This window comes from Myotis lucifugus, unplaced genomic scaffold (genome assembly GCF_000147115.1).
Source record: "Myotis lucifugus unplaced genomic scaffold, Myoluc2.0 scaffold_194, whole genome shotgun sequence".
In the NCBI taxonomy this organism is placed as follows: Eukaryota; Metazoa; Chordata; class Mammalia; order Chiroptera; family Vespertilionidae; genus Myotis; species Myotis lucifugus.
This window is the reverse complement of record NW_005871242.1, coordinates 879,801-904,605: the sequence shown is the minus strand read 5'-3', so window position 1 is coordinate 904,605 and position 24,805 is coordinate 879,801. Positions and strand designations below refer to the sequence as shown.

The window sequence follows — 24,805 nt, the reverse complement described above, 5'->3', positions numbered from 1 at the left end:
GGTCACAGTTTTTGGAGCAGAGATAGTAGCTGGTTATAGTAAAGTTACATATTGCGATGATTATAATTTGTAAAATAGAAACTAAACTCTAAATGCAAAGTCTATTACTTATGTGTGTTCATTAGGGAAAGAGTTGCAGATGTTATGAGTTTGGGTCTGGGTTTGTAGTACACAAGTACCATTTTCCTTTACCATCTTTCCACTGATTCCTATTCTTGATACTTGGTAGTCAGTGATGGGGAAGGGTGGTTGCAGTGGTGATCAGTTAAATGTTACTCACAGCCCAAATCCCAAGGTCAAATGCAACAGCAGGATACAGGGTCCTCTTCTTGATTTATCTCCCAGCCACTTGTCACCTGTCTAGAGCTGAAGCCCATACGTCTCACCACTTCTGAGGAGGTCATGGGCTTCTCTCCTATTGCGTGCCTTTCCAACTAGTACTCTCTCACTCTTCTCCTTGCAACTAAACTTTTTTGGGGAAAAAATTTATATTGTCTCAATTTTCTTCCCACACTTTAATTCACTCTAATCTGCCATTTACACCCATCAATCCACTAAGAGTTATTCTCTAAGTTACCAATGACCTCCATGTTCAACTCAGAGGTGTTTTCTCAGTTCTTAGCTAACTTGATTTCTCAGCGGCCTCTGCTGTTATTGTTTATTTTGCATCCTTCTTCTTAAAGGTATATTGTTAAAAAAATTTCAGACTTAACCATTTTATTAAAAATGTGACAACCCCATATGTTGGAGAAACAACATCTTAACAATGTTATCACCTATTTCCTTAGAGTTTCCAAAAACTCTGTACCCCTCCCATCACACTCAACTTCTCCCCTCTAACAAACCAGTAACTACCATCCTGACCTTGATGTTTGTGGGGCTGCAGGGGTTCAATATATTTATCTTCTACAGCTGAGTTTTGTCACTTCCCTCTAACCAGAAACCACCAGGAGCACAGTATTTGGACGTGCTGGGTTTATTCCTCATTGCTGCGAGGCAGAACACACACCGTGGTGAATCACAGGGTGTCTCAGTGAGGATGTTAGAGAGAACCTGTTATTCGGATTTGGGTTTTAGTTGGATGATATGCAGGAGGGTCTTAGGAAGGGGAGATTTGCTCTAGACCGGATGCTGTCAGAAAGCAGGGTCAATTCTCTGACTAGGTTGCCAATATATCTTATGTATGGGGGAGGGCTAGAATGAGGATAAAGTTATAACTGGGAAAGAGGTAACAGTCATTCGTTTTGGCCAAGAAAGGAGGTGTTTGTTATTTTGGGGGTGACACCCTGATGTTGTTTTTGTGTTGATTAGATAAAATTATGTCATGCCCTTATTTTGTCCCTTTTTATCGTGGTCTCAGAATAACCTTGTTGGAGGCTGGTTTCAGATAGTTATGATGTCTAATAGAATGTATGTCTTTGCTGTGGATGTCACAGCAGCTTCTGAATGTCAGGGGTTGCTTTCTTTTTTTTCTTTCTTTATAGTTCTGAACAAGATTGAGGAACTGTATTCAGGCAGAGGAGGCCAAAATATCAGCTTTGTGACCAGATTAATTTGGAGAATACGGTTTGGGTACCTACTCAGTCTTGGATAATAGCGCTGGGAGTGCTTACGTTGAAACCGCTGAGGGTCTTTGTCTCCAAGTTCATAACAGTATAGTGAATTTGGAACTCTGAAAGTTCCTTCTCCGTCTCCTTTGCAGGCTCATCTCCATTTCCTGGCCATTCAGTGCTGGGAGTTCCTACAGACTCAGAACCAGAATTTCTTCTCTCTTTATACTCTCCCTCAGTTGTCTCATTCTGTCGAGTGGTGTGATTACCATCGATAGGCTGATGACCTTGAATTTTTATTTCTAGGCTAGACTTCCTCTCTGACATGCTTGTTCACCACCTCCACCTGAATGTTTCAGAGGCACTTCATCTTGATGCATGTCCAAGGTCAGCATTCCTAACCTCCTCCCTAAATTCAACGTCCCAGGTTCCCCGCAGCCTGATCCTCCAGCCACCACGTCTGCCTGCACGGTGCGGCTGCACGCTTCCAAGCCCTGCCATTTGGTGATTTCTTTCTCTTCCTTGCCAAATGCCTTCCAGACCTAACTCAGGTGTCACCTCCTGCTGCAACCCTTTTCTGAACCCTTGAGGTTGGGTTGAATGCCCTACCTCTATGTCAGCCTCTTGTTACCTTTTGCTCCTCCGTCATAGCAATTGACTCATTGATTTCTCTATTTATGTGTCTGTCTCCTTCACGATACTTGAAACTCCTTGACGGCAGGAGTTCTAATGCATCTTTACATCTTGGGGTATATCTAGGTCTATATATCTATACTTAGTCTATACTTATATCTATATGTATATCTAAGTATGGTCATATAGATATAAATCTATATCTACACCCAGATAGATACAGATATCTAATACCTCAAGCTAGACTTGGCACGTCATGACTATTCAGTAGATGTCTGTTGAACTGCTTGTTGTCTAAAGACTTTGCTAGCATTTTGTCCAGTCCTAGAGTGACCACTAAGCTTTGATCATTTTAATGTGGAAAAGAGTAATCCAAGTATTTTTAAAATCTGGTTATATTTTACTTTACTCAAGATATACTTCAGACAAGTAGTATCTAGATGGAAGTTTATAAAGTACAGTCTTTTTTTTCCTATTAAATTCCAAGATATTTTCAGAAATGGTTTTTATTTCTGATTGACTGACATTGAGTTTAAGTACTATCAGTCAAATAAGTATATTTTGGTTTTTCTATAATTTTAATCTATATATCTCAAATTTATCTGCAAGCTTAAAGTTAAGAGTCCTTAAATAATGGCTGTCCTACCTCCCAGTTAAGGGATACAAGACTCTGGGAGGAACCAGGCTCCTGCCTCCCAGGGCCCAGTTGGGAACCCATTGGATTTGGGGGGCAGAAAGGTGGGTGGGAGGTGGGATTGGACAGTGAGCAGCATTGGTGGGCCCTGATGGGAGCCCCTCCAGGGGCGGGGGAGAGGAGACGCTCTGGCCTCACCCGTCTGGCGCTGACAGGCGCTCAGGCTGTGGACCTGTGGCTCTGGGCCTTCCTGTGACTCAGCCCTCCCAGGGCTGGCTGCTCTGGCCCCGCTCCCACTTGGCATCTTCCCCCGGGCCAGTTACTGCACCTTTGTGAGCGAGGCTTAGCGGGGTCTCTGCTCACCTCTGTGGGCTGGACCACACACTGAGCAGCCTCTGCCAGCTGCCCGCCCTGTCTCTGAGGGAAAGCTGAGTGCAGCTGCCTGGGCAGGGCTCTACGGGGAAGGCCTCAGAACACACCTGGCCTCAGGTAGGGATGGGCAGTGTGTGTGTGTGTGTTGGGGGGGGGGGGCGCGGGGGGGAGGAGGGGTAGGATGGGGAGGAGGCTCTGCCATTAGGGAGCCAGCAGGAGAAAGCTGGGAGGGAGAGGCAGGTGTCCATGGTCTGAGACCAGCTTCAGGCTTGAACTGCAATTCCTTGGTAAACAAGGATTTATTTTTCTTGATTTTCACTTCCTAATTTGGTTACCTCAAGTGATATCCCTTGGAAATGTCTGCAGGTTCTTCATGCCAGTGGTAATGAAGATAAAAGCAGTGATAATACCGCCCCCTCCGGCGACCCCCTCCTCCTCCTCATTGTGAGTGTTGTAGTTTTTACTCTGCAAAGCATTTATTTTCACACTTGTTTAAAGAAAATTGACGTTGCTTTTTGGTCAGCTTTGCAACTGAGACTGTGTTCCCTGGAAGGAGACCTTGGCCTGGCAAGAAGTGAGGCAAACAGCATAAACGGAAGGGCCTTGCCTGCTTTTCTGACTTGCTAGAGCAGTGGTTCTCAACCTTCCTAATGCCGCGACCTTTAATACAGCTCCTCATGTTGTGGTGACCCCCAACCATAAAATTATTTTCGTTGCTACTCCATAACTGTAATTTTGCTACTGTTATGAATCGTCATGTAAATATCTGATATGCAGGATGTATTTTCATTGTTACAAATTGAACATAATTAAAGCATAGTGATTAATCACAAAAACAATATGTAATTATATATTCAATATGTGTTTTCCGATGGTCTTAGGCGACCCCTGTGAAAGGGTCGTTCGACCCCCAGGTTGAGAACCGCTGTGCTAGAGAAAAAGAGGCAGTGAGGCACTACATGACATGCGATGCTGAGGCCCGAAGGTGCGGTTCCTTTGTGTTTCCCAAGGTTTCTAGGTTCCCTTGGTCGCTTCTCAGAGCCGGTGTGCTGGTGTATAAGTGACTGCGGTGGGAATGGCCTCCTTTTTTTCTTTTCAGCATCGTTGGTCTGATTCTTCAGCTGAGATTGTGGAATGTTGACAAAGGTATTATCCTTTGCGCTGTTTTGTTATGTTTTTGCTTATGTCAGTCCTATCACTGAGCCAGAAAGTTGGCAGTAAACATCTGCTAAGGGTTGGCAAGCAACAGTATCAGCCCTCTGTAGCGAAGGCAACTCCTTAAAAATCTTATCTCATTATAGGCTTTTAATAGAGATAAAGCAAAGCTCATTACAGGCTGAGCCCCCCTTAGATGCGCTGCTCCAAGGATAATTGCATTTACATCAGTCTTGAGACCATTAGCTTGATTTCAAGAAAAAAAACCCCCACACAAAACTCCAACTCTTCTTTCTAGTGTATAGAGGGAGCTGATATTAAAATAATTAATAAGGACTGTGACAAGGTCTGTTGCATCTTCACCTGCCCTGGGGCATGAGAAAAAGGTTTGCATACTAACCGACACAGACCAGAAACATAGCTAGAGAAAGAAAATAGACACTGTCCATACAATGGTGAATTTTTAGAGTTCTCCATTTCCCCCCTTTTTTAGTTAGACAATATGCATCCTTAGTAGTGGAATTGGAGTCGGAGTGGAAAACCTTAATGAAATCTGCTGCATATTTTATATCCATCATCATTTAGGGCTTTGCCCAAGTGTTTCCATCTCTACCTAATAAAGAAGACCCACCTTGAAAGGTTGACCTGAAACTTCTGGTGTCCTTCCAACCAGAACACTCATTTTCTCCTCTGAACTACAGTAGCATTTTGTTTATATTCCTAATTAGAGGCCCATTGCACAAGATTCGTGCACTGGTGGGGGGCGTGGCCTGCAGGGATTGGCCCGCTGTGGGAGCGCTGCTCACCCCGGTCAGCCGAGCGGCTGTGGACCCGCCCTCTGAGCGGCTGCTCCCGCTGCGGGAGTGCACTGACCACCAGGGAGCAGCTCCTGCGTTGAGCGCCTGCCCCCTGGTAGTCAGTGGGCGTCATAGCAACTGGTCGACTGGTCATTCTGGTTGTTCTGCCATTCGGTCACTGGGCTTTTATTATATAGGATGATTGATCACGTTCCCCTGGCATCATAGTTACTTTTATACCTGTCCCTCCCACTGCCCGCTACCTTTGTGAGGACAGGGACTTTGTCTCTTCTCTTTATCCCCTACTGAAACTGATAGGGTCCCTTTCACATAATAAGCGTTCAGTACGTATTTGGTGGCTGGGTGGATAAAAGTCATGTTCATTGTAATATCATTGCTGAATTTCAGAAAAGTTATTTCCCGTGTTCATGTTACTATGGAGTACGTGCTTCTCAGGGGAGTCCGCCTCATATGCCACCTTGGCCGTGAACAGAGGGGGTGGTGTCGAACCCCTGCTCCTCTCCCACAGGGGCTGCTGCAGTGGGGGCCCTCGTCCTTGTGGCGTGGGATGGAACCTGTGTTTGTTTTGTTCCTTGCAGACTGTCTAGTACAGTGGTTCTCAACCTTCTGGCCCTTTAAATACAGTTCCTCATGTTGTGACCCAGCCATAAAATTATTTTCGTTGCTACTTCATAACTGTAATGTTGCTACTGTTATGAATCATAATGTAAATATCTGATATGCAGGATGGTCTTAGGCGACCCCTGTGAAAGGGTCGTTCGACCCCCAAAGGGGTCGCGACCCACATGTTGATAACTGCTGGTCTAGTACAATCGCAGTAACTTTAGCAATGATTGCAGATTCAATCTGGAGCACCCCAAAGGATGCTATTCCAATTTATCTTCCAGGAAGAGGCATCTTATGCCCGTCCCGGCAGCTTTGAACCGAGAGCTGTTCTGTATCAGGATAATGAGGTGCAGGCAGAAGAGGAGCTGAAGGAACGCCTCTTACCGGAGACATCTCGGAGCCTTATTTTGGGAAGCAGCTTCTCTGGTTGCTTTAACTTTCTTTTGTGCCCCGGGAATATCTCTAGTGCTGGCAGCTGAAATGAGAACGCCGTGTTCTGGGAAACGCATTTCAAAAAGACCTTAGGAGGTTCTGAGATTTCTCCCTAATAGTATCTGCCATGCTTTTCATGGTGACTTGGCAGGGCCTGAGGGGTCAGAGCTCTGGTCACAAAAGTTTGCTTACTGCTTGCAGTCTCACGTCTACAGCTGTGAAATATAGCATCCCGAGACCCAAATGGTGTCGAGAACACATACAGAAAGCCACCCCTGTACTCTTCCACTGTTTGGGGGGGCACTAAGTGGAGCCTTTTACATGCAGTTGTCTTTTATTTATTTACTTACTTAAAAATATTTTTTTAAAATTGATTTCAGAGAGGAAGGGAGAGGGAAAGAGAGATGGAAACATCAACGATAAGCCAGAATCATTGAATGGCTACCTCCTGCACGCCCCCTACTGGGGATCAAGCACGAAACTTGGGCATGTGTCCTTGACCGGAATCGAACCTGGGACACTTCAGTGCGCAGGACGACGCTCTATCCACTGAGCCAAACCGGCTAGGACCATGCAGTTGTCTTTTAAAGATCTCCCGGCAACCCCTGTGAGATCGGTCCCTCTTTGTTTAAAGGGCAGTTTGGGGAGAACTTTCCACTACACGACTGTTTTCTTTTCAGAAATAAACTGGGCGTTGTGGGATGATAAGGATAGGAGAGAGGTACTTTGGTTTAAAATGAGAGGCAAGAGCCTGGGAGTGTAGAGTTGTGGGTTCTGGTTCTGACTGCGCTCTGAACCAGCTTCGTAACTTGGTCTGCACATCAGCTATTTCTCCGTGGTTAATTTTTCTCATCAGTGAAACAACATGAATGCCAGGCGTGTCTCTCGGGTACGGTTTGGGCTCACGTTGGTTGCATATCACCTTTGCGGCGGACACTGTGCTGAGCACCTCACACACTGTCTCATTTACTGGTCACAGGGACCGTATGAGATAGGCCTCCATGCTCCCTGTGTTCGGGACACAAGAGAAGTCACATAACTTCAGGATTCAAATGGGCTGCACCCCAGAACCTGTGCTCTCAGCCACTGAACTATGAATATCCCAGTAAGACAATGGGAGATACCAGTCCCGAAAGCCCTACAGAGTCAGAGCAGATTGAATGTGAAGTCTTACCAGGTGCAGGCACTGCAGAGCCAGCGCTTGCTATGCAGATGTGAAGACGGCAGACAGAGCCTTCCTTCCCAAGTCCTCCCCCCACCGGCCATTCCCACAGGCAGCGCCAAGTTGGCGTGTCTGAAACCAAACTCGTCTTTCTGCTAAACCTTCTCCTGTGTGTGTTCCTTTTCAGTGGTAGCTCTTCCTCTGAGTCACACAAGCTAAACCCGGGGCCTCGTTCTCAATGGACGCTCTCTTTCTCCCCCTCATCTGAATGGTCTCCAAGTCCAGAAAGAGTTCCTGAATGCACCCCTCCACTTAGCACCGTGGCCTCCGCGTCCCTTATTTAGAGCACGGAGGTGGCGCAGTGGCCTCTTACCTGGCTCCCTGCTGCTGGTCCTTCCCCAGTCCATCTCAGCACTGCCCATTCATTAATTCCTGGCTAACATTCATTCTTGGTCCTGTGACTCTCTTGTTTCAAAACTGGATAACCATCACCTAGAGAATAAAAGTTAAATTCCCTGCCATGATGTAAAGGCCTGTTGTAGTCAGCGCAGGCTGCTAGTATAAAATGACATCGACTGGTGGCTTAAATAACAAACATTTATTTCTCATGGTTCTGGAAGCTGGAAGTCTGAGATCGGTGCCAGCATTGGTTGGGTTCTGGCGAGAGCTCTCCTCCCTACAGGGCCCTTTGCTCTAAAATCTGTCCCAGCTCCCCTCCTGCCCTGACACTCTGACCTGTGTGTTCCCAGGTCAACCTTACCTATCTCTGTGCTTTCCCTTTACAACGAACACACCTCTGTCACAGCTCGTAGAAAATGACAGAGAAACAGGGCGGCATAGTGATCAAGAGCACAGACAACAGAGACACTCCCTGGATTAGAAACCCAGTGTCGTCGATTCGTTGCTGGGTGACTTGGGCAGGTGACTAGTATCTGCCTAAATGTCCTTATCTGCAAATGGGTGTGGTATTACTAGAACCTGCCTCATAGGAGACACCGGAGAAGTAGGAGGAAGATGCAGGTAGAGTAGGGTCTTAGACAGGAAGGTGAAAGTTTACAGAACATGGGATATTTTAAGAGTGATGCAGAGTGAACGTGTTAGTGGACTGTTAAATGGCATTAAACTATACAACAAACTTGGATTAAATAAGTACTCGGTGCCATCTGTCTTGAGTAGAAATAGGACAATGTCTATTGCAGATACATTTTTTTAAATCCTCACCCGAGGATATGTTTATTGATTTTTAGAAAGAGAGCGAAAGAGAGGGAGAGAGAGAGAGAGAGAAACATCAATCGGTTGCCTCCTGTGCACACTCCGGCCAGGGATCTAAACTGCAATGTAGGTTAGTGCCCTGACGGGGAATCGAACCCACAAGGTTTGGGTGTATGGGACGATGCTCCAATCAACTGGGCCACCTGGCCAGGGCTGCAGATAAATTTCTTTAGAGGACTAATATCTTAAAATGTTTTTAGTGAATCCTTTAATAATCAGTTAACTGCCTAGCAGGGATAGCTGACTACAGGCAGGCTTGGCCCAGGTGCTGGAAGTGCAGACCTGAGGAAAGGGTAGGGAACCCTGGGGAGGGGCTGGAGGCGTGGTGGGCCGGAACCAGAGCCTTCACGATATGGCCTGCAATCAGCTTTAGTTTTTTTGTGAAAAATAATAATTATGTAATTTTTATTTACATAATGGGGGGCATCTTGCATTTATGTAACAGTGGGCATCCCCCTGTTAATTTTTTTCTGTGTTACTGGCTCTGTTTCCACACTCAGACGGCACAGAGAGAGAAGGCTTGGCCGCTCCAGCTTCCTGGGGTTTCTAAAATAACCTGCACGATCCGTGCTTTCCCTAGCCCTGTTGTCTAATGACCACTTTCTAAAGAAAGCCCCTGTTCGTGTGCTGATGTCTTCCTTGTAGGTGGGGAAGGAAAAGGGGAGTGAGAGCAGCTACGTTGTGTATTTTGTCTGGACTCAAAGGAGCAGTTTCCTTCTTAGCCCTTCTCACTTAAACACGCCAGCAAAACACACAACGGCTCACGAGCGAGGGCGTCAACACCTCGCGTCCAGATGTTTCCAGGGATTGGTCCTTTGGCCTCGAGGCTGGGGCTGGAGACTCCGCTGTGCTCACTCTCTTCTTTCATGAAGTCTGGGGCGGGACAACTCATGCAGCGTGCTGACTGATGCCCAGGGTTGGGGTGAAGGGGCTAGAGTGACACCCCTGGGAGAGGGCAGCACAGGCCAGCCTGAGGTGACCACAGTGTGAGAGATATAACAGCTTTGCCCAGCTCCGAGGGTCATAAAGCAGAGTGTCACCCGGGGCCACAATGGAGAGGGCAGAGTGCTGGGCGCACCCCTCAACTCCCGCCTGCAAGCCGGAGCCCCCTTTGCACTTTTTTAAAAGACTGGTGTCTGCATTCTGGTTCTCTTCAGAGGCTGTTTTGTCCGTTTTCGGAGGCTTTCCCTGCTGCGTGTCTTCTCAGTTATCCTGCTCTTTTCCGGTGGCTCTGCTTGTGGGCGCTGCCTCCCTGGTTGGAACTGTGTTCATGTTGTGTGGCTCTGTCTGCCCTCTGAAATGTCAGGTTGATCGAGTAGATGACTGCAGTTGTGTTTGGGGCTGTGGAGGGCTGCTGCCTATGTGGGTAGGTCACCTGGCCTCCCCAAACCGTAGTGTCCTCGTTGTGGAGAATAGGGATCAGCCATTCACAGGAGGTTTAGGTGCCACAGCAGGTAATGCATGAGGTCTAGGGATTCCCTGAGGGTCCTCGGTGGAGCTCCCTCTTTTGGGTGATCTGTCCGAAAGGACACCAGGTGACTGACTGACTTTGACCCCAAGTGAGCATTGTAACCTTTAGCTGTGACTGAATGAGGCTTTCCATAATGCTTTGTTCTGGGAGTTCTGTGTTTAGAGATGTTTTAAAACCATTGCTCGGTACATGGTACACACATGTGGTAAACGTTGTTTCTCTCTTCCTCTCCCCCTCTGTTTGCTAATAAGGGGAATGGATCATCCCATGAGGAAGGAGGGGCCTCCGTTAGTCCTCCCTGTGCTGCCTTCACTGCAGTGAAGTTGAGGCCCTGTCACCTGAAGCCACCTCAGCCTTCACGGCACAGTGTGCTGTGATTCATTCATCCTTCTGCCCTCACCTCGGAGCTGGTGCCACTCAGCTCTCCACCTGGCCTCTGCCCAGGGCCCCGTGCTTATTGCTTAGCCAGAAGGCGCTTGGCTGCAGAGCACTGCTCCCTTTTAATTAGTCCCCTCCTTGTTAATTAACAGTGTGCATTTCCCTAGAAGCTGCATTGGGCTGCGTGACCTGGGACCTGCTCTCCCTGGAGGCGGGCCTCCCCAGTCGGCTCGGTGTCAGGGCTGAGCTGCCTGCACTTGAGCGTGGTGTGGGAGTTGACATGTGGTACCAGCCAGTGCACGGGCCTCTCATTGGTCACGCTCTGGAGGAAAGAGCGAGGACTCCGTGTTTGGCAGGAGAATTCGTGGTGATGCCAGCCAGCATCTTAACTGACCTAGAGATGTTCTCTTTTTTCCTGTCAAAGAAGACCATCTCTCCGTGGGTTAAAGACTTCATTTGCCAGGATGCTTTTTAGTTGCGCTGTCTTCAACCTGAGATGTGGGGATAAGCTCCTGGCAACTGCTCAGAAGCCCCTGACTGCGGAGAGGAGCCCTGTCCCCGCCCCGCCGTGGGGCCACAGCAAGGCCTGCCCTGGGCACAGCGGGATCAGCGTTCTTTCCAGGAACAGTGCGAGCGTGCACAGCGGTGAGGGGTGTGGGAATGCAGAGCACAGCTCGCTGGGGAGGCAAAAGTTATAGAGAGAGAAACAGTGCTTAGTGCCACATCTCAGGGGCGGGCAGGCTCATAAATGCGAAGACTCATGGTGAGTTCAGAAGCAAGAAAAAGTGGACCCGGTGGGTGCGGAATGACACGTCAGCTTTTATCAGGATCATTAAGGGTGATGAACAGTATAGCCTCGTGGGTAAGAGCAGGGCTTTAGCATCAGACTGAGCTGGATTTAAACACAGGTTTGGCTACTTGCCAGCTGTGAGCCGTGGGCAAATTACCTCACTGCTCTAAGCCTCAGTTTCCTTATCTCTAATGGGGATAATGAGACTCAGCCCATGGGATTGTTTGGGGGATTAAATGAGATAATGTTCATAAGTGCTGACTATGATGTCTGGCCTGAAGTAAATGCTCACTCAGTGGCTGTAATTGTGAGCAACAGGAGGGTGTAGGAAGGCTGCTTTCGAGGGGCTCTCACTTGGCCATGCAGGGCGGCTCCCCAGCCACAGAGCCAGAGCCCGGCGGACCGAGCCCCGGTCTCTCTGTGGACTTTGGGCAGCTGACTCAGCCCCGCGTTGTGCCTGAGACACCTTCCTGCCTGGAAAGGGCTCATGATGCTCCATATTCTAAGTTGATTTTTTTTTTGGTTAATCCTCACTCAAGGATATTTTTCCATTAATTTTTACGGAGAGTGGAAGAGAGAGGGAAAGACAGAGAGAAACACATTGATTGGTTGCCTCCTGCCGTGCCCTGACCAGGGCCGGGCCAGGGAGGAGCCTGCAACCGAGGTATGTACCCTTGACCAAAACTGAACCCGGGACCCTTTAGTTGGCAGGCCGACACGCTATCCACTGAGCCAAACTGGCTAGGGCCTATGTTGCTTTGAGTGCCTTCTCTTTTCACTCCACCTGCAGGCCCGCCTCCTATGCCGACTGCCTGCCTGAGGTCCTTCCTGAAACAAGGTTGGAGGTGGCAGAGGAGAAGGGGGTGCTGGGGGTAAGGGGGTGTGGGTGGGGGTGGGAAATCTATGCATATTCAGGAAGACCCTCCCTATCAAGTCTTCCCCACAGAAGTTCGCCAACAATTAACAACCAACATAAAAACAAAGGAGGGTTTGGAGCTGTTCCCTGCCTTTTGGGCATGTGGGGTTGTAATTCATTTCTGTGTCTTCGAGTTCTGAGGAGCGGACCCCAGTTTCTTTTTGTCACATTTCCCTTTTCCTGCTGCAAAGTAAAGAGAAAGGAATCAGAATGATTCCTTCAGGAGGCCAGTGTGGAACGGAGGGCGGTGGAGAGGCCCACCTCTCACCCAGGGCATTTCCGACAGAGAAGTGATCAGGCCTGTTTAGGGGGGTTGCTCCATGCTGGTCCCTGGAGCTCAGAGCCCAGTCAGAGGGAGGACCTCACAGAGAAGTCCCTCGAGGGCCGTTTTGACGGCCACGTCGAAGTCCTGCGGGTTAGGAAGGGAGGGAAGCGTGTTCCTACAGGGGCCTGGCAGTGGCCTGGACGTGGTCTGGACGTGTGGCCTGGCCGCAGGTGTTGGGGACCCTGGCATGGAGTCAGAGGGATCCAGAGGCAGGAAAGTCACCCCGAGGAGCAGGCAGCGAGGCAGGAGCCTGGGGCTGGGGCTCTGGAATCGCTGTGGCTGCGTCTGTCCCGTGGAAACCTGGAGCACAGTCAGGGAAGTCGGGTTAGTGGGAGCCTGGGGCAGGGTCCCTGGGGTGCCCAGGATGGTCCTCAGGGTGAGAAAACATTTACAAAATTTACACGTCATTATTATAGGGTATTGTTCTGTGACTACGTAAGACAGCCATACTGTAAAACTTGTGTGTAACCTGTAAATGAATGAATTCCATATAGGGACTTGTTCAGAAGCTAGTTAGTGCCTCGCATGTGCTGTTTATGTTGAACATATTTTATCTTGATTGCCAAGGCCAGAGGAGGGAAGCAGCAAAACTGCTGGGCTATCCTCGGCTGCACCCCACCCGCACGGATCCCTTTCTGTGTGAGGCTGAGCCTCGGGTCGGGCCAGATGGTCTGGTGTCAGCGCTGGGGCCGGTTGGGGACGCTTCAGGTTCTCGCAGCCAATCCGACACGCTGGTCGTTTGCTGACTTTGTGTGACAGCCCTGTCCCTTCTGTGGGGTGTGGCTTTAGCACCTCTTCATGTGTAGACAGTAACACGGGTCTGCTAACCTTGCTTCAGCTTTGCAGTTGCTACCAGGACACACCTGAGGATGAAGCACGCGGCACAGGACTACATGCTAGCTGAAGACTCCATGGGGAAAGGAAATCTGACGATAGAGAATACAGATATCGTATTGTAAAGTTGTACACCTGAAATTTATATCGTGTGATTAACCAGCGTTCCCCCGATCGATTTAACAAAATAATAATGATAAGAAGAAAGAAACCTGAGTTCCAGGAAGAGCTGTGATAGCTGGGAAACCCTGCCCTAAAGCTCCCCCGTGGATGTGGCGTAGGGAGATGGAGAGCTCTTGTCATACTCATTCTCCGACTATTTTTACTGCTTTGCAAGTCCTCAGCCCTAAACTACTAATGTGTGTTCAAGAGGCGGATTATTGCGAACTCCACAAAGCCTCGGCAGGAGTGGGTCGTATATACTCACTTCCTTTAAGAGAAGGCAGATGGAAAAGAAAAGCCTGTGCACATAATGTGTGCTGGGAGCAGGGCCGAGAAGTTGAGGATCTTTACGCGCTTACAGTGGCTTTGGTCTGCCTTCTGTTACACTGTGCAGCGTTTCTCCCACTTCTGCCATAGGATGTTGGTCATTGCCGTCCACCCTCGGCCCCTCCCTCCCCCCACCTTGGACAGTGTGGGAGGCAAACGCACGGTGTTGTGAAGACTAGGAGGCGGGGATCCCTGAGGGCCCCCGTGGAAGCTGGCTACCACCCCACTACCACACCCTGCACCCAGGAGTTAAACTGCGGTGCAGGGAATTCTAAATGAAGCCGTGTGTTTGACTCAAGAGTACAATGTTAGCTTTGTGTACATTTTTGAGAGCATTTAAAAACTCTCTGAGTAAGAATCCTTGCACGATGCCTTCTCCACACACATTCAGGATGGTATATTTATTCAGGAGATATGACCCTGGTTTACGTTCTGTTAGTACAGTTAGTACAGCTCACCCTTTGAGTGAAGGTGAGCTTGTGCCCTTGTCATCAAAGGGCCGATTGTGTGGGGCAGGCTCCCGCGGCCGCGCTCGGCTTTGGTCTACCACGTCCTGGCCCAGTGGACACTGCCTGGCTCTTTTCCCCATCAACCCTTTGGCTGGGCCTGCACACCAGGGGGAGGTGTCTTGTAGATTTTATTGCCACTCCTTGAATCGTCTTCTTTATCACTCACAAGGCCTGTCCTTGTAGTACGTGCTGCTGCCTGACCTGGTCTCGCCCTGAGACCACCGTCTCTACCCTGCCAGCATTTCGTCAGCGGGGCTTGTCCTGGGGTCCTTCAGATCTCTGAGCATCTCGTGGACATTAATAGACATGCCCGGCGCTCTCCATCACAGTATGCAGCTCTCCTGATCTAAATGTTCACCAGGACCTGTAGAATGAAATGCATACACCCATGCTACTGGCTGCTTCCGTTCTGGCCACAGAAATTCTAATTTCCACCGTCCCCATCTGGGGTAAGTGTTAGACTCTGGACCAAACTTGGAGCATCTTAGTTTCATGCTCTGAAGAGCTTCCACTCTAAGATGAAATGATACACAGGATCTATAGCCACTTGCCTATCTTATTTTAACACATGGTGCTGATGCCTAACATTCATTTTAAGCTTATGTCACTTTAAAATGTATTTGTTTATACGCCTCAACCCTCTTCCTCCCTCAGCACACATACATTTAGTAGGGAGGAGCACTGGCATTAACACTTTGTATCTATTTTAATGGCATTTGTCTCTCTGGACTCATAGTTATTGGTGAGGCCTTCATTCCCCAATAAGCTTATAAACTTGCTGATGTTGGAATTTGTTTCTGGTTCATCTTTTCGTCTCTTGTACTTTCCTATGCATCGCATAGAACATAGTCGGAGCTAGTAAGGATGAATAGAATAATGGCAGTGTCCTAGCTGAAGCAGACTGTGGTGTGACCCGTTGTTGAGTCAGTGCTGTGCGGTGTGGAGCGCTGGGGGACGCCCGGGACACTTCCTGGCCTGGGCAGGATGTCAGGGCCAGCAGACGACTCCCACCTGGAGTCTGAGGAGCCCGCTCCGTTGCTGGACCCTAGATGTAGGCCCACTTGTCTTGGAGACTCTGCCTTAAAGTGTCACAAAGTGCTGTGAACTCCTTAGGCAACCCCTGGCCTGGATTGTAAGAATGGCAGCAGCACCATCGTGATCGGATGTTCCCTTTAGTTCTCAATGAATCCAGGGTATTGGACAGGGTGCGTCACAGAACCATCCTCAGGGATTTGGCCAGGACAGGAAGTGGGAAAGCAATGAGTAAGGAAGGGCATTTAAAAAGGCAAGTGGCAAGGAATATATATATATATATATACATATATATATATATATTTTTTTTTTTAAAAAAGGAATATGCATCTCTGTTCTCCCAAAAGTCCTAAAATTGGTTATTGACAGGGGATCCTTCTTGCTCGCCATTCCTTTCCTGTCCCCAGCCACCCCAAAGACTGAGCTATAATCTGTAAAGTTTTAAAAATAGTAGCACAACGCTGCTGTGGCCCCATAAAGCTCTATTTTCAGTGTCTTCTCTAGCTTGTAACAGTGCTCGGTAATTACATGGTGCCTTCCCTCTGCAGGTTTGTAAACACATTAGAAGTGTTAACTCTCTAGTTCTCCCGACACCTCTGCGGAGAGAGGGAGAGGTTGCCCCGTGCCTTTGGGGCTGAGCTGTTCATTTGGTCCGGTTGCATCTCATTGTCAATGTGGTACAGCTGGTGAAGTACCATCTGCTCTTAAGAATGTCGTCCTGTGCTGCCACTTGACATTTCCGTAGAAGCGAGGATCAGCCGAAGGATAAGTCTTCTGACCTCAGCACACAGATACTCCCAGTATCTATAGGTTGGCCAGTTGTTACTATTTTTTTTAATATATTTTATTGATTTTTTAAAGAGAGGAAGGGAGAGAGATAAAGAGTTAGAAACATCGATGAGAGAGAAACATCGATCAGCTGCCTCCTGCACATCTCCTACTGGGGATGTGCCCGCAACCCAGGTACATGCCCTTGACCGGAATCGAACCCGGGACCTTTCAGTCTGCAGGCCGACGCTCTGTCCACTGAGCCAAACCGGTTTCGGCCCAGTTGTTACTATTTTGATTACCGATTAGATTGCTAGACACATGGAAAAAATGTTATCTGTTAAAGGATGCAGAACTTTGTTTCTGACATACAGTTTCTGCTCCTGACATGTAAAAGGAGAAGTTCATTCCTGCCTCTTTGGTAGTAATTTATGTGGGTTTTTATTGTTCATTTAAAAAAAGGCAGCCCTGGCCAGCTTGGCTCAGTGGATAAAGCATTGACCTGCCAACTGAAGGGTCGTGGGTTCAGTTCCGGTCAAGGGCATATGCCTGGGTTGCGGGCTTGGTCCCCAGTGGGAGGCGTGCAGGAGGCAGCTGATTAGTGATTCTCTCTCATCATTGATGTATCTATCTCTCTCTTCCTCTCCCTTCCTCTCTGAAATCAATAAAAATATTTTTTAAAAAAAATTTAAAAAAATAACAGTCATTTCTTTCTAAATCTGTTTTTTCTCCTTTTGCATCCTGAAGAATGGAATCTATCTCTATATATAAAAGGCTAATATGCTAAGTGTCTGACCGTCCGACCGGTCACTATGACACGCACTGACCACCAGGGAGCAGACTCTCAATGCAGGAGCTGCCCAGCTGCAGTGACTTGGCAGCGGTGGTTCTAGGGTGATGCATCCCGAAACCAGAGAAGGGGGAGCCAAATTCCTTGCGGGGCCATGTGATTACACTTTCAGCTGTGGGTTATGTTGTTGCTGGGGCACTATGGGCCCTGAATCTGGTTTACTGCACACTTGCGTTTGCGTTCCACACCCTATATGACAGAAACTTTGTAGAGTGCCCTCTCCACTCCGGGAACCCTTGGGGGATGTTGGAGAGCCGGTTTTGGCCTGAACCCTGCAGGCCACGCTGAGGGACCCCACCTGCTGGAGGGACCCCGCTCGCTCCTCAGACGCCAGGGAGGTTGGCTCCAGGACATGTCCGCCCACTCTCACCCAGTCCCGCCTACCAGCCACCTTCTAATTCATTTCCTTTCAGTGTGCACAAATCTGTGCACCGGGTCACTAGTATTAAATAACTCTGAAAAGTATACTAGTGGATTTCAAAAGCCAGACTAGATGTTGAAAGAGCCTTATGGAACAGAACAAAATAATTATTGTGCAGTTTTAAGTTTCTTTAGTTTTAATACATTGCTTCAGTTAACCAACATGATTTCAATTTATTATGCAAATGTGACAATTATTCCATTTAAAAAATCTGTTGGAAAGATTGTGTTTCTGCCACACAATAAATTGTGTTGAGTATTTCATTTTTGTTTTTTGATTTGCTTATTTTGTTTTTAATGACAACTCATTTAAAGTAAAAGTCTTTAAAGTGGCAGAATAATGTCTTCACTAGTAATTTAATACTTGGATATAATGAGTTCATCTGAGAGATTTCATTAAAATCAGCAAGGTGCCTGAATACCAAAGCTGAGATGTTTTTAATCACAGAGTTATAGTAATTATATGAATCCCAAGATTTTCATCAGCTAGAAAAGGCTTCCAGGGCTAAAATACACTTTAAACTTAGCACTAATAACTGCATATTCTCAGTTATACAAAAGAGAATTCACAGGCCAAGGGAAATATTGGAGAGAATATTATGCGTTGAATTTTTAAGGAAAATTAAGAAATAAACTATTTTGATAACATAATATCTGTAAGGGTTGTATCACCAGGGTAACAAAAGGGGAACTCTCGTGTGTGGCCATGGTATATAGCAGGTGCATACTTGCCAAGGAGCCTTTATTGTTTACTATAGTGTCAGCATAGAGAGAATGCTAGAAGGAACATCGCTCTCTTCTCCCAGAGGTCCTGACGTTCCTAATTCACTGGAGCCCTTCTTCCAGTAAATGTGACAGGCTGCCAGTAAATGAGATGATTATTGGCCCAAAACCTGGATTTCTGGGTTGGGTGAAAACTATGTAAAGAATAATTTACTTATTGCCTGGCCAGCGTGGCTCAGCGGTTGAACGTTGACCTATGAACCAGGAAGTCACAGTTCGATTCCCTAACAGGACACATGCCCAGATTGCTGGGTTGATCCTCAGCAGGGGGTGTGCAGGACACAGCCGATCAATAATTCTCTCTCTTTATTGATGTTTCTATTTCTCGCTCCCTCTCCCTTCCTCTCTGAAATCAATAATATATATTTTTAAAAGAATAATTTATATTTTCTTTTGTGGCTTATTGAAAATGTCAAATTTTTATAAAAAGGGCAGGACATGGTACCCCCAGGGAGCTTGTTTTTTAAGAGAAGTGACCAAAAAAGATGAATCTAGGAAGATCTTATAAAAATCTCTCTAAACAATAAATTTTATTTGATCTATTTTCCATTTATCATTCTTTTTTTTTTCTGGCTCAGATAGGTACTGAGGAAGGGAGAACACAGAAGAAGCAGTGTTGTAGTGATGACCATGACGGGTGGAGGGATGCCTGGGGAAATGGGAACGGCAAGTCAGGCTGATTCACATGTTACAGGCATTTGGAGTTGAGGGGCAGAGCATGTAGTCACATGGAAGGCCCCACGATCCTTCTGGATATTTCTGATGAGAGTCAAGACACAGAATTCCTCCTGGAGGCTGGAGTGGAAATATGCCTGGGATTTAAGTCCTGAGAAGACAGTATATCTGGTCTCTGTTCTTCTCCCAACCCCATCCTTTTCTATGGTAAACTCACCATCTCCTGTCCACAAGCAGAATTGGAGAGTTAGCTGGAACAACTGTCCCCTGACTCCTTCTGAATATATTATCATCCACATTGATTATTTGCATATTTGAACCTCCAGTTGCTTCCCTATCTCCTGATCATAAGCTTGAAGACCCTTTGAGCCAGCTTGGAGCCCTGCCCTGAATGAGTGCACCCTGGCGAGCCCATGCAGGCCTCACCTTTTGTAGCCTGGGCAGACCTGGCCAGAGAAGTCCCTGCCTTCAATTTTAAATGTCAATTAAAGTTTGCTTTTTCCCTTTTAACCATCAAAATAATAAGTGCCACTGTGGAAAATTTACAAGATACAGAAAAATGTAGAGAAACAGAAAAATCACCATTAATACTTCCATCCAGAGAGATTTCAATTTTTGCCGTATTTCCTTCCAGTCTTTTTTTCTGTATCCTCTGTTATTTATATGCATTGCTCTGCAAATGCATCTTTGCATTATGATTTCCAAACATCAAACAGTATTTAATCACCTGTCACAAGCATTGAACATTGATTGGCATCGTGAACATAAGAGTGTTATTATCGTGATTAAGTGTTTTGTCATTTGGTCTCTTCCTAGGTCCCCTGTTGTCACCTGCTGCACATTTGGAAGCTAGGATGGGTCTGAGTGTGGACATTTGGAGGTTTCAGCTAACTCGTTGCTTCTGCCTGGAAGACCGTCCTGTAGAAGTAGAAAAAGTGTTCCACATGGTGCTTGACTTGGAGAGACAAGACGTGTTGTAGAAAGAAATGGATGAAGGCAGCTCAGGGGGCCCCAAACACATGCTTCCCGTGGTCTAGTCCGGGGCAAGCCCTGCCGTGGGGCCCTGAGGTTCTGGGATGTCGCCAGGTCTGGACGCATGGCTGATTCCTGAATGACGATGGTTCGCCGGGGGCTGCTTGCGTGGATCTCTCGGGTGGTGGTTTTGCTTGTGCTGCTCTGCTGTGCCATCTCCGTCCTCTACATGTTGGCCTGCACTCCCAAAGGCAACGAGGAGCAGCTGGGGCTGCCCAGGGCCAACGGCCCCACAGGGAAGGAAGGGTACCAGGCCGCCCTGCAGGAGTGGGAGGAGCAGCACCGCAACTATATCAGCAGCCTCAAGAGGCAGATCGCACAGCTCAAGGAGGAGCTGCAGGAGAGGAGCGAGCAGCTCAGGAACGCACAGTATCACGCCAGCGATGCCGCGGGCCTGGGCCCTGAGCCGGGCGCTCCCGAGAAAACCCAGGCCGACCTGCTGGCCTTCCTGCACTCACAGGTGGACAAGGCGGAGGTGCACGCTGGCGTCAAGCTGGCCACCGAGTACGCCGCAGTGCCTTTCGACAGTTTCACCCTGCAGAAGGTGTACCAGTTGGAGACGGGCCTGACCCGCCACCCTGAGGAGAAACCCGTGAGGAAAGACAAGCGGGATGAGTTGGTGGAAGCCATCGAATCAGCCTTGGAGACCCTCAACAGCCCTGCAGAGAACAGCCCAAACCAGCATCCGTACACGGCCTCGGATTTCATCGAAGGTGGGCAAGTTTGTTTGTGGATTGGGGTAGAAAGCAGAGGAAGAGGTGTCTGGGCCCAGGCACCCAAGGGGGTCACAGCTGCGGGGGGGCTGGCAGCTGGCTCTGGGGATGGCTGGTGGAAAGTTTTATGTGAGCGACACCAGTGCTGTATAGTATGGTTTTCATTTTTTAGAAACATCTGTTTCCACTTACTTTCTCATGGAAACCACAGTCATTGAGTGGATAGATTCATTGTTCTTTGGCAGAAGAAAGTAGAACTTCTTGCTTTCATTAAAAAGAAGAAGAAGAAGAAGAAGAAGAAGAGAAATACGTAAAACAAAACGTAAACATAAAACTTTGAAACCCCAGAGGAGTATGATAGGCAGTTTTAATTGATCCCTTCTCACGGGCACTTCTCTCCTGGAGATGGGGCCTGGCTGTGAGGCCCGAGAACAGAAGGGTAGTAACGTGTCAGACAGCACTTACATTGGCCAGACACTGTTCCGGGGACTTTTTACTTATTAATTCACGTTTTCCTCATAATGACCCCATTAGTGAATAAGGGAATAGAGGTTCAGATGAAGTAAATTACCTAAGGTTGCTCAGTGAGCAGGTGACAGAGCCAGGATTTGAATCTGGGAAGTCTTGTTGAGCCATGCCCTTAACCATCAGGTTATATTGTATAGATGGGCCCTAAGGGACACATGGAATAGAGTGAGATGAATGAGTGAGATTTTTTTTTTTAATAGACATAGAACAACCTAGTATTAATTTGTGGTTGATTGTGTCCAACTTCGGAAGAAAGCAGCTTGTCTAGTTTCTTGGAAGACTCATTAGTATCAGCTTCCTTGTCAGTTTTCCCATTGTCAGTGGTTCAACATCAACTAATAATTTGGGAGAGGAAGTGCCTTCAAGGGTATCCAGCTCTTTCCCCTGTTTCATGAGAGAGTTCATTCAGCTTCCCAGACATGTCGCTGGGTCCACATTGCTCCACTCCCTGCGGGTTGTGAGCCACCATCTCTCAGCCTGCATGGCAAGGTGGACTCTGTTCAGTTGCAGCAAAAACCCTCCCACTGTTATTTATGCCTGTTTTCTTTGGACATTTTCCTGTCTTAGGATTTTTTTTTCAGCTTTATATGTGAACCATAAATTCATGCAATTTTGCCGTAGTATCATTTTTCATATACCTAGAGCCAGGTAAAGAAATCTTTTACAAGACCAAGCTTTTGGTGTCAGGGTTGAGTTTTTTTTTTTACTCACTTATATATGGTGTCAAAAATGCCTAGCACATTCGGCAGCAAGTATAAGCTTATGGTGAACACTCAGAGTTAGAAATATCATGGTGATGCAGCATCAGATTTTATAGTTTTAGAGTTTATGAAACATTTCCACCTATATTATCTTGCTAGCTGATCCCTGGGGAAATCATTAAATATCCTTAAAAAGTGAATCCTGGTTGCCACTGGAGTATGCTACAGAAGCTGCCCACATACAAAGCAATTTCAAAAGAACTTGATTACACATCAGTGCCTATAATTTGGAATGTTTGCCCTTCTGATCTTTAATCTGCATTCATATTTGAAATCTCCGTCTGCTTTTCTGATATGACAGCTTCATACACAAGGGCTCTTGTTCTTGATCAGTAGTGACGCAGGCCTCTGTCCCTGAGTTTATTTGCCCTGAGATATGGCTGACTTTCTCTCAGAGGCACTGGGATCATAGCTGCGCAATGGTGGTTTCACATGCAGCACACAGCCTGCATTTCAAAGCGGATCAATCCACGTTTGGTGAAAGTCTAGTCAGCTGTTTTCATAGGATGAGAAAATTGGCACAAGCACTTTAAATATACAGGGGCGGGTACACGTAGGTCTGCAGTTGTGAGTATGTGAAACACAGAGTTCAATCTTGTATTACTATTGATTAATTTTATTGTGTTGTTTTCCATACGAACATCTGTAACCTGCTTTTGCCCACCCCTGTATTGATACATGTTTGACTATCATAAAAAGCAGTTTATTTCATTTTTCCACTCTTGACACAGAAGATTGTGGAGGCCATATTTTATGTTCTCAGCAAACGGGGCCTTGTGAAAGACGCCACTAGTCGAAGGAAGTTGATAAGTTCAACGAAGGAGTGCTTTTCAAATAGTGATGTTTTAGAACAAAGTGGGACTCCTGGGACCACAAGTATTAACGGATGGCTCCATGGCAGGCGGGTATAACTCCTGATTCCCACCTCGGAGAGGCAGTTGGACTGACTTAGGTTTTATGTTTGAGGACCTTTTTAATCCTGAATCACAATTCTCTGATCTACACCTAGTCACAGAGAAGGAAGGGCATGGAAAGGTCTGATATGAAATCTGTTTTCTGCAACGAGTTAGAGCAAGTGATAGGACCTTATAAGGGTGAAGTATATCTTCAATGTAACTTATTTGGGTTTCTAAACATAACCTCAGAGAAATTGAGTTTGTGTTTGGGGAGTTGTTAGTAGTCCAAAAGTTGGAGCAATTTAGAAGTCCATGGGAAAATTTTAGGTTACCAGCGGGATGTTCCAAGACTCTCAGAGCTTTAAATGAAGGCCACAGATTTGCTGACCCTGAACTAGTACAATGAACATGGGGATTGTTTGTGTTTAAAGAAATAATAATAAAAGCCCCTGGAATGCTTCCAGATGATAATAGTCACATAAAACCTAAAGCTAACTGTGAGGCAGGTGGCATGATGACATGAGCGTGGGAAACTGTGTGACTTGGACCAACACCCTTACGCTCCCTGAGACTCGGTTTCCTCATCTGGACTTGGGTGTCTTCCAAGGCCCTACCCAGCCCCAGCCTTCTGCAAAACACAGAGCACTGCTTTAACTTCCCTTCTTCTTAGCTTTGCCAAGGTGCCATCCCTGAGGGTGCTCTGCTGCCCACTCTGCTGGTTGACTGAGGGCACCCCACCTACCCTGTGGGATCTTCCTCCATAAAAGGAGGAATTCAAATAGACGATTTATAGTCCCATCTGACTGTGACCACTTTCTACAATTCTGTGAAGCTTGCAGCAGGAGAATACCACCTTGATGACTATCTAATTTATTATATACTAGAGGCCCAGTGCACGACATTTGTGCACTGGGTGGGGGAGGGGGGTGTCCCCTCAGCCCAGCCTAAGCCCTGCAGGGAGCAGGCCTAAGCCAGTAGTTGGACATCCCCTGAGGTGTCCTTAGCTTGCCTCAGAGGCAGGAGTGGCTCTTGCCACCGCTGCTGCACTCACCAGCGTGAGCCTGGCTTCTGGGATGAGCGGCACTCCCCCTGTGGGAGCACACTAACCACCCGGGGGCAGCTCCTGTGTTGAGTGTCTGCCCCTGGTGGTCAATGTGCATCATAGCGACCGGTCGTTCACCGTTCGGTCGATTTGCATGTTAGCCTTTTATTATATAGGGTTGCTTTAATTCTTATGGGTCTCTAAAACAAATAGGGAACAGCATTTGCCTCCTTTTTCTTTTCCCCAGATGTTCCTTTGGCACTGATTTCCATGTTGGATTCTTGCATGAATTTTTTTTTTGCAACCATCTGGGAAATGAAGTTAACAGAAAAACGTGATCAGGTCCTGTGCCCTAGGAGCCTGACTGTTTATCTCCTCCAGTCAACAGAAACTCCTTCTCCATGCTTGTGGTTTAGTTATTCCTTCAGTGTGGGATACACAGACTCTGCGTGGCACAACTTTTGGCTTTCATTTTATATTTTTAAACATACATTTGATGTCATCCCATAAAACAGTTTAGCTTTCTACATTATTCCTCTTTTATAATCCAAACATCTGGTAATGTGAATCCTGTGTGAGGCATTTGTAATGTCTGTCTCCACGGCGTTGCTCTTCTGTCACCAGCCTCTGCAGCTCACCCTCCTGCAGTTTTTTCAGGGTTAGTTGTGGCAAGAGAGGGGCAGACACTAGAGGACTTGATTTGGGGGCAAGATGGAGCCAAGCCATGATCCACAAGAAATCGAAGGTTTTGAGGTCACCCTATGATGTGTTGTTCAAACCAAGGGGATATAGAAATAGCTGTAAAACCTTAGTAGCTGTCTGCACAGTAATCCCGACCTCCTGTGCTCTACAACCAGGCCTTCGCGCTTCCTGGGGAACAAAGGCAAGGCGTGAAGATACTGAGTCTTTGACTCCCATTGTTTGAGTCTCATCATAACCTCGAAGGAACACCCCGTGAC

General features: G+C 47.3%; 1 protein-coding gene across 3 annotated transcripts in view; it reads left to right on the top strand.

The window, feature by feature from the left end:
* Positions 1-24,805, top strand: part of CSGALNACT1 (chondroitin sulfate N-acetylgalactosaminyltransferase 1) — a 252,115-nt gene that overhangs the window by 156,133 nt on the left and 71,177 nt on the right. For all 3 annotated transcript variants that reach the window (XM_023760843.1, XM_023760845.1, XM_023760844.1), the window contains one exon: positions 19,691-20,619. In XM_023760843.1, coding sequence (XP_023616611.1) covers positions 19,986-20,619 — 634 coding nt within the window. In that variant the 5' untranslated portion in view covers positions 19,691-19,985. The remainder of the gene's footprint in view (positions 1-19,690; positions 20,620-24,805) is intronic.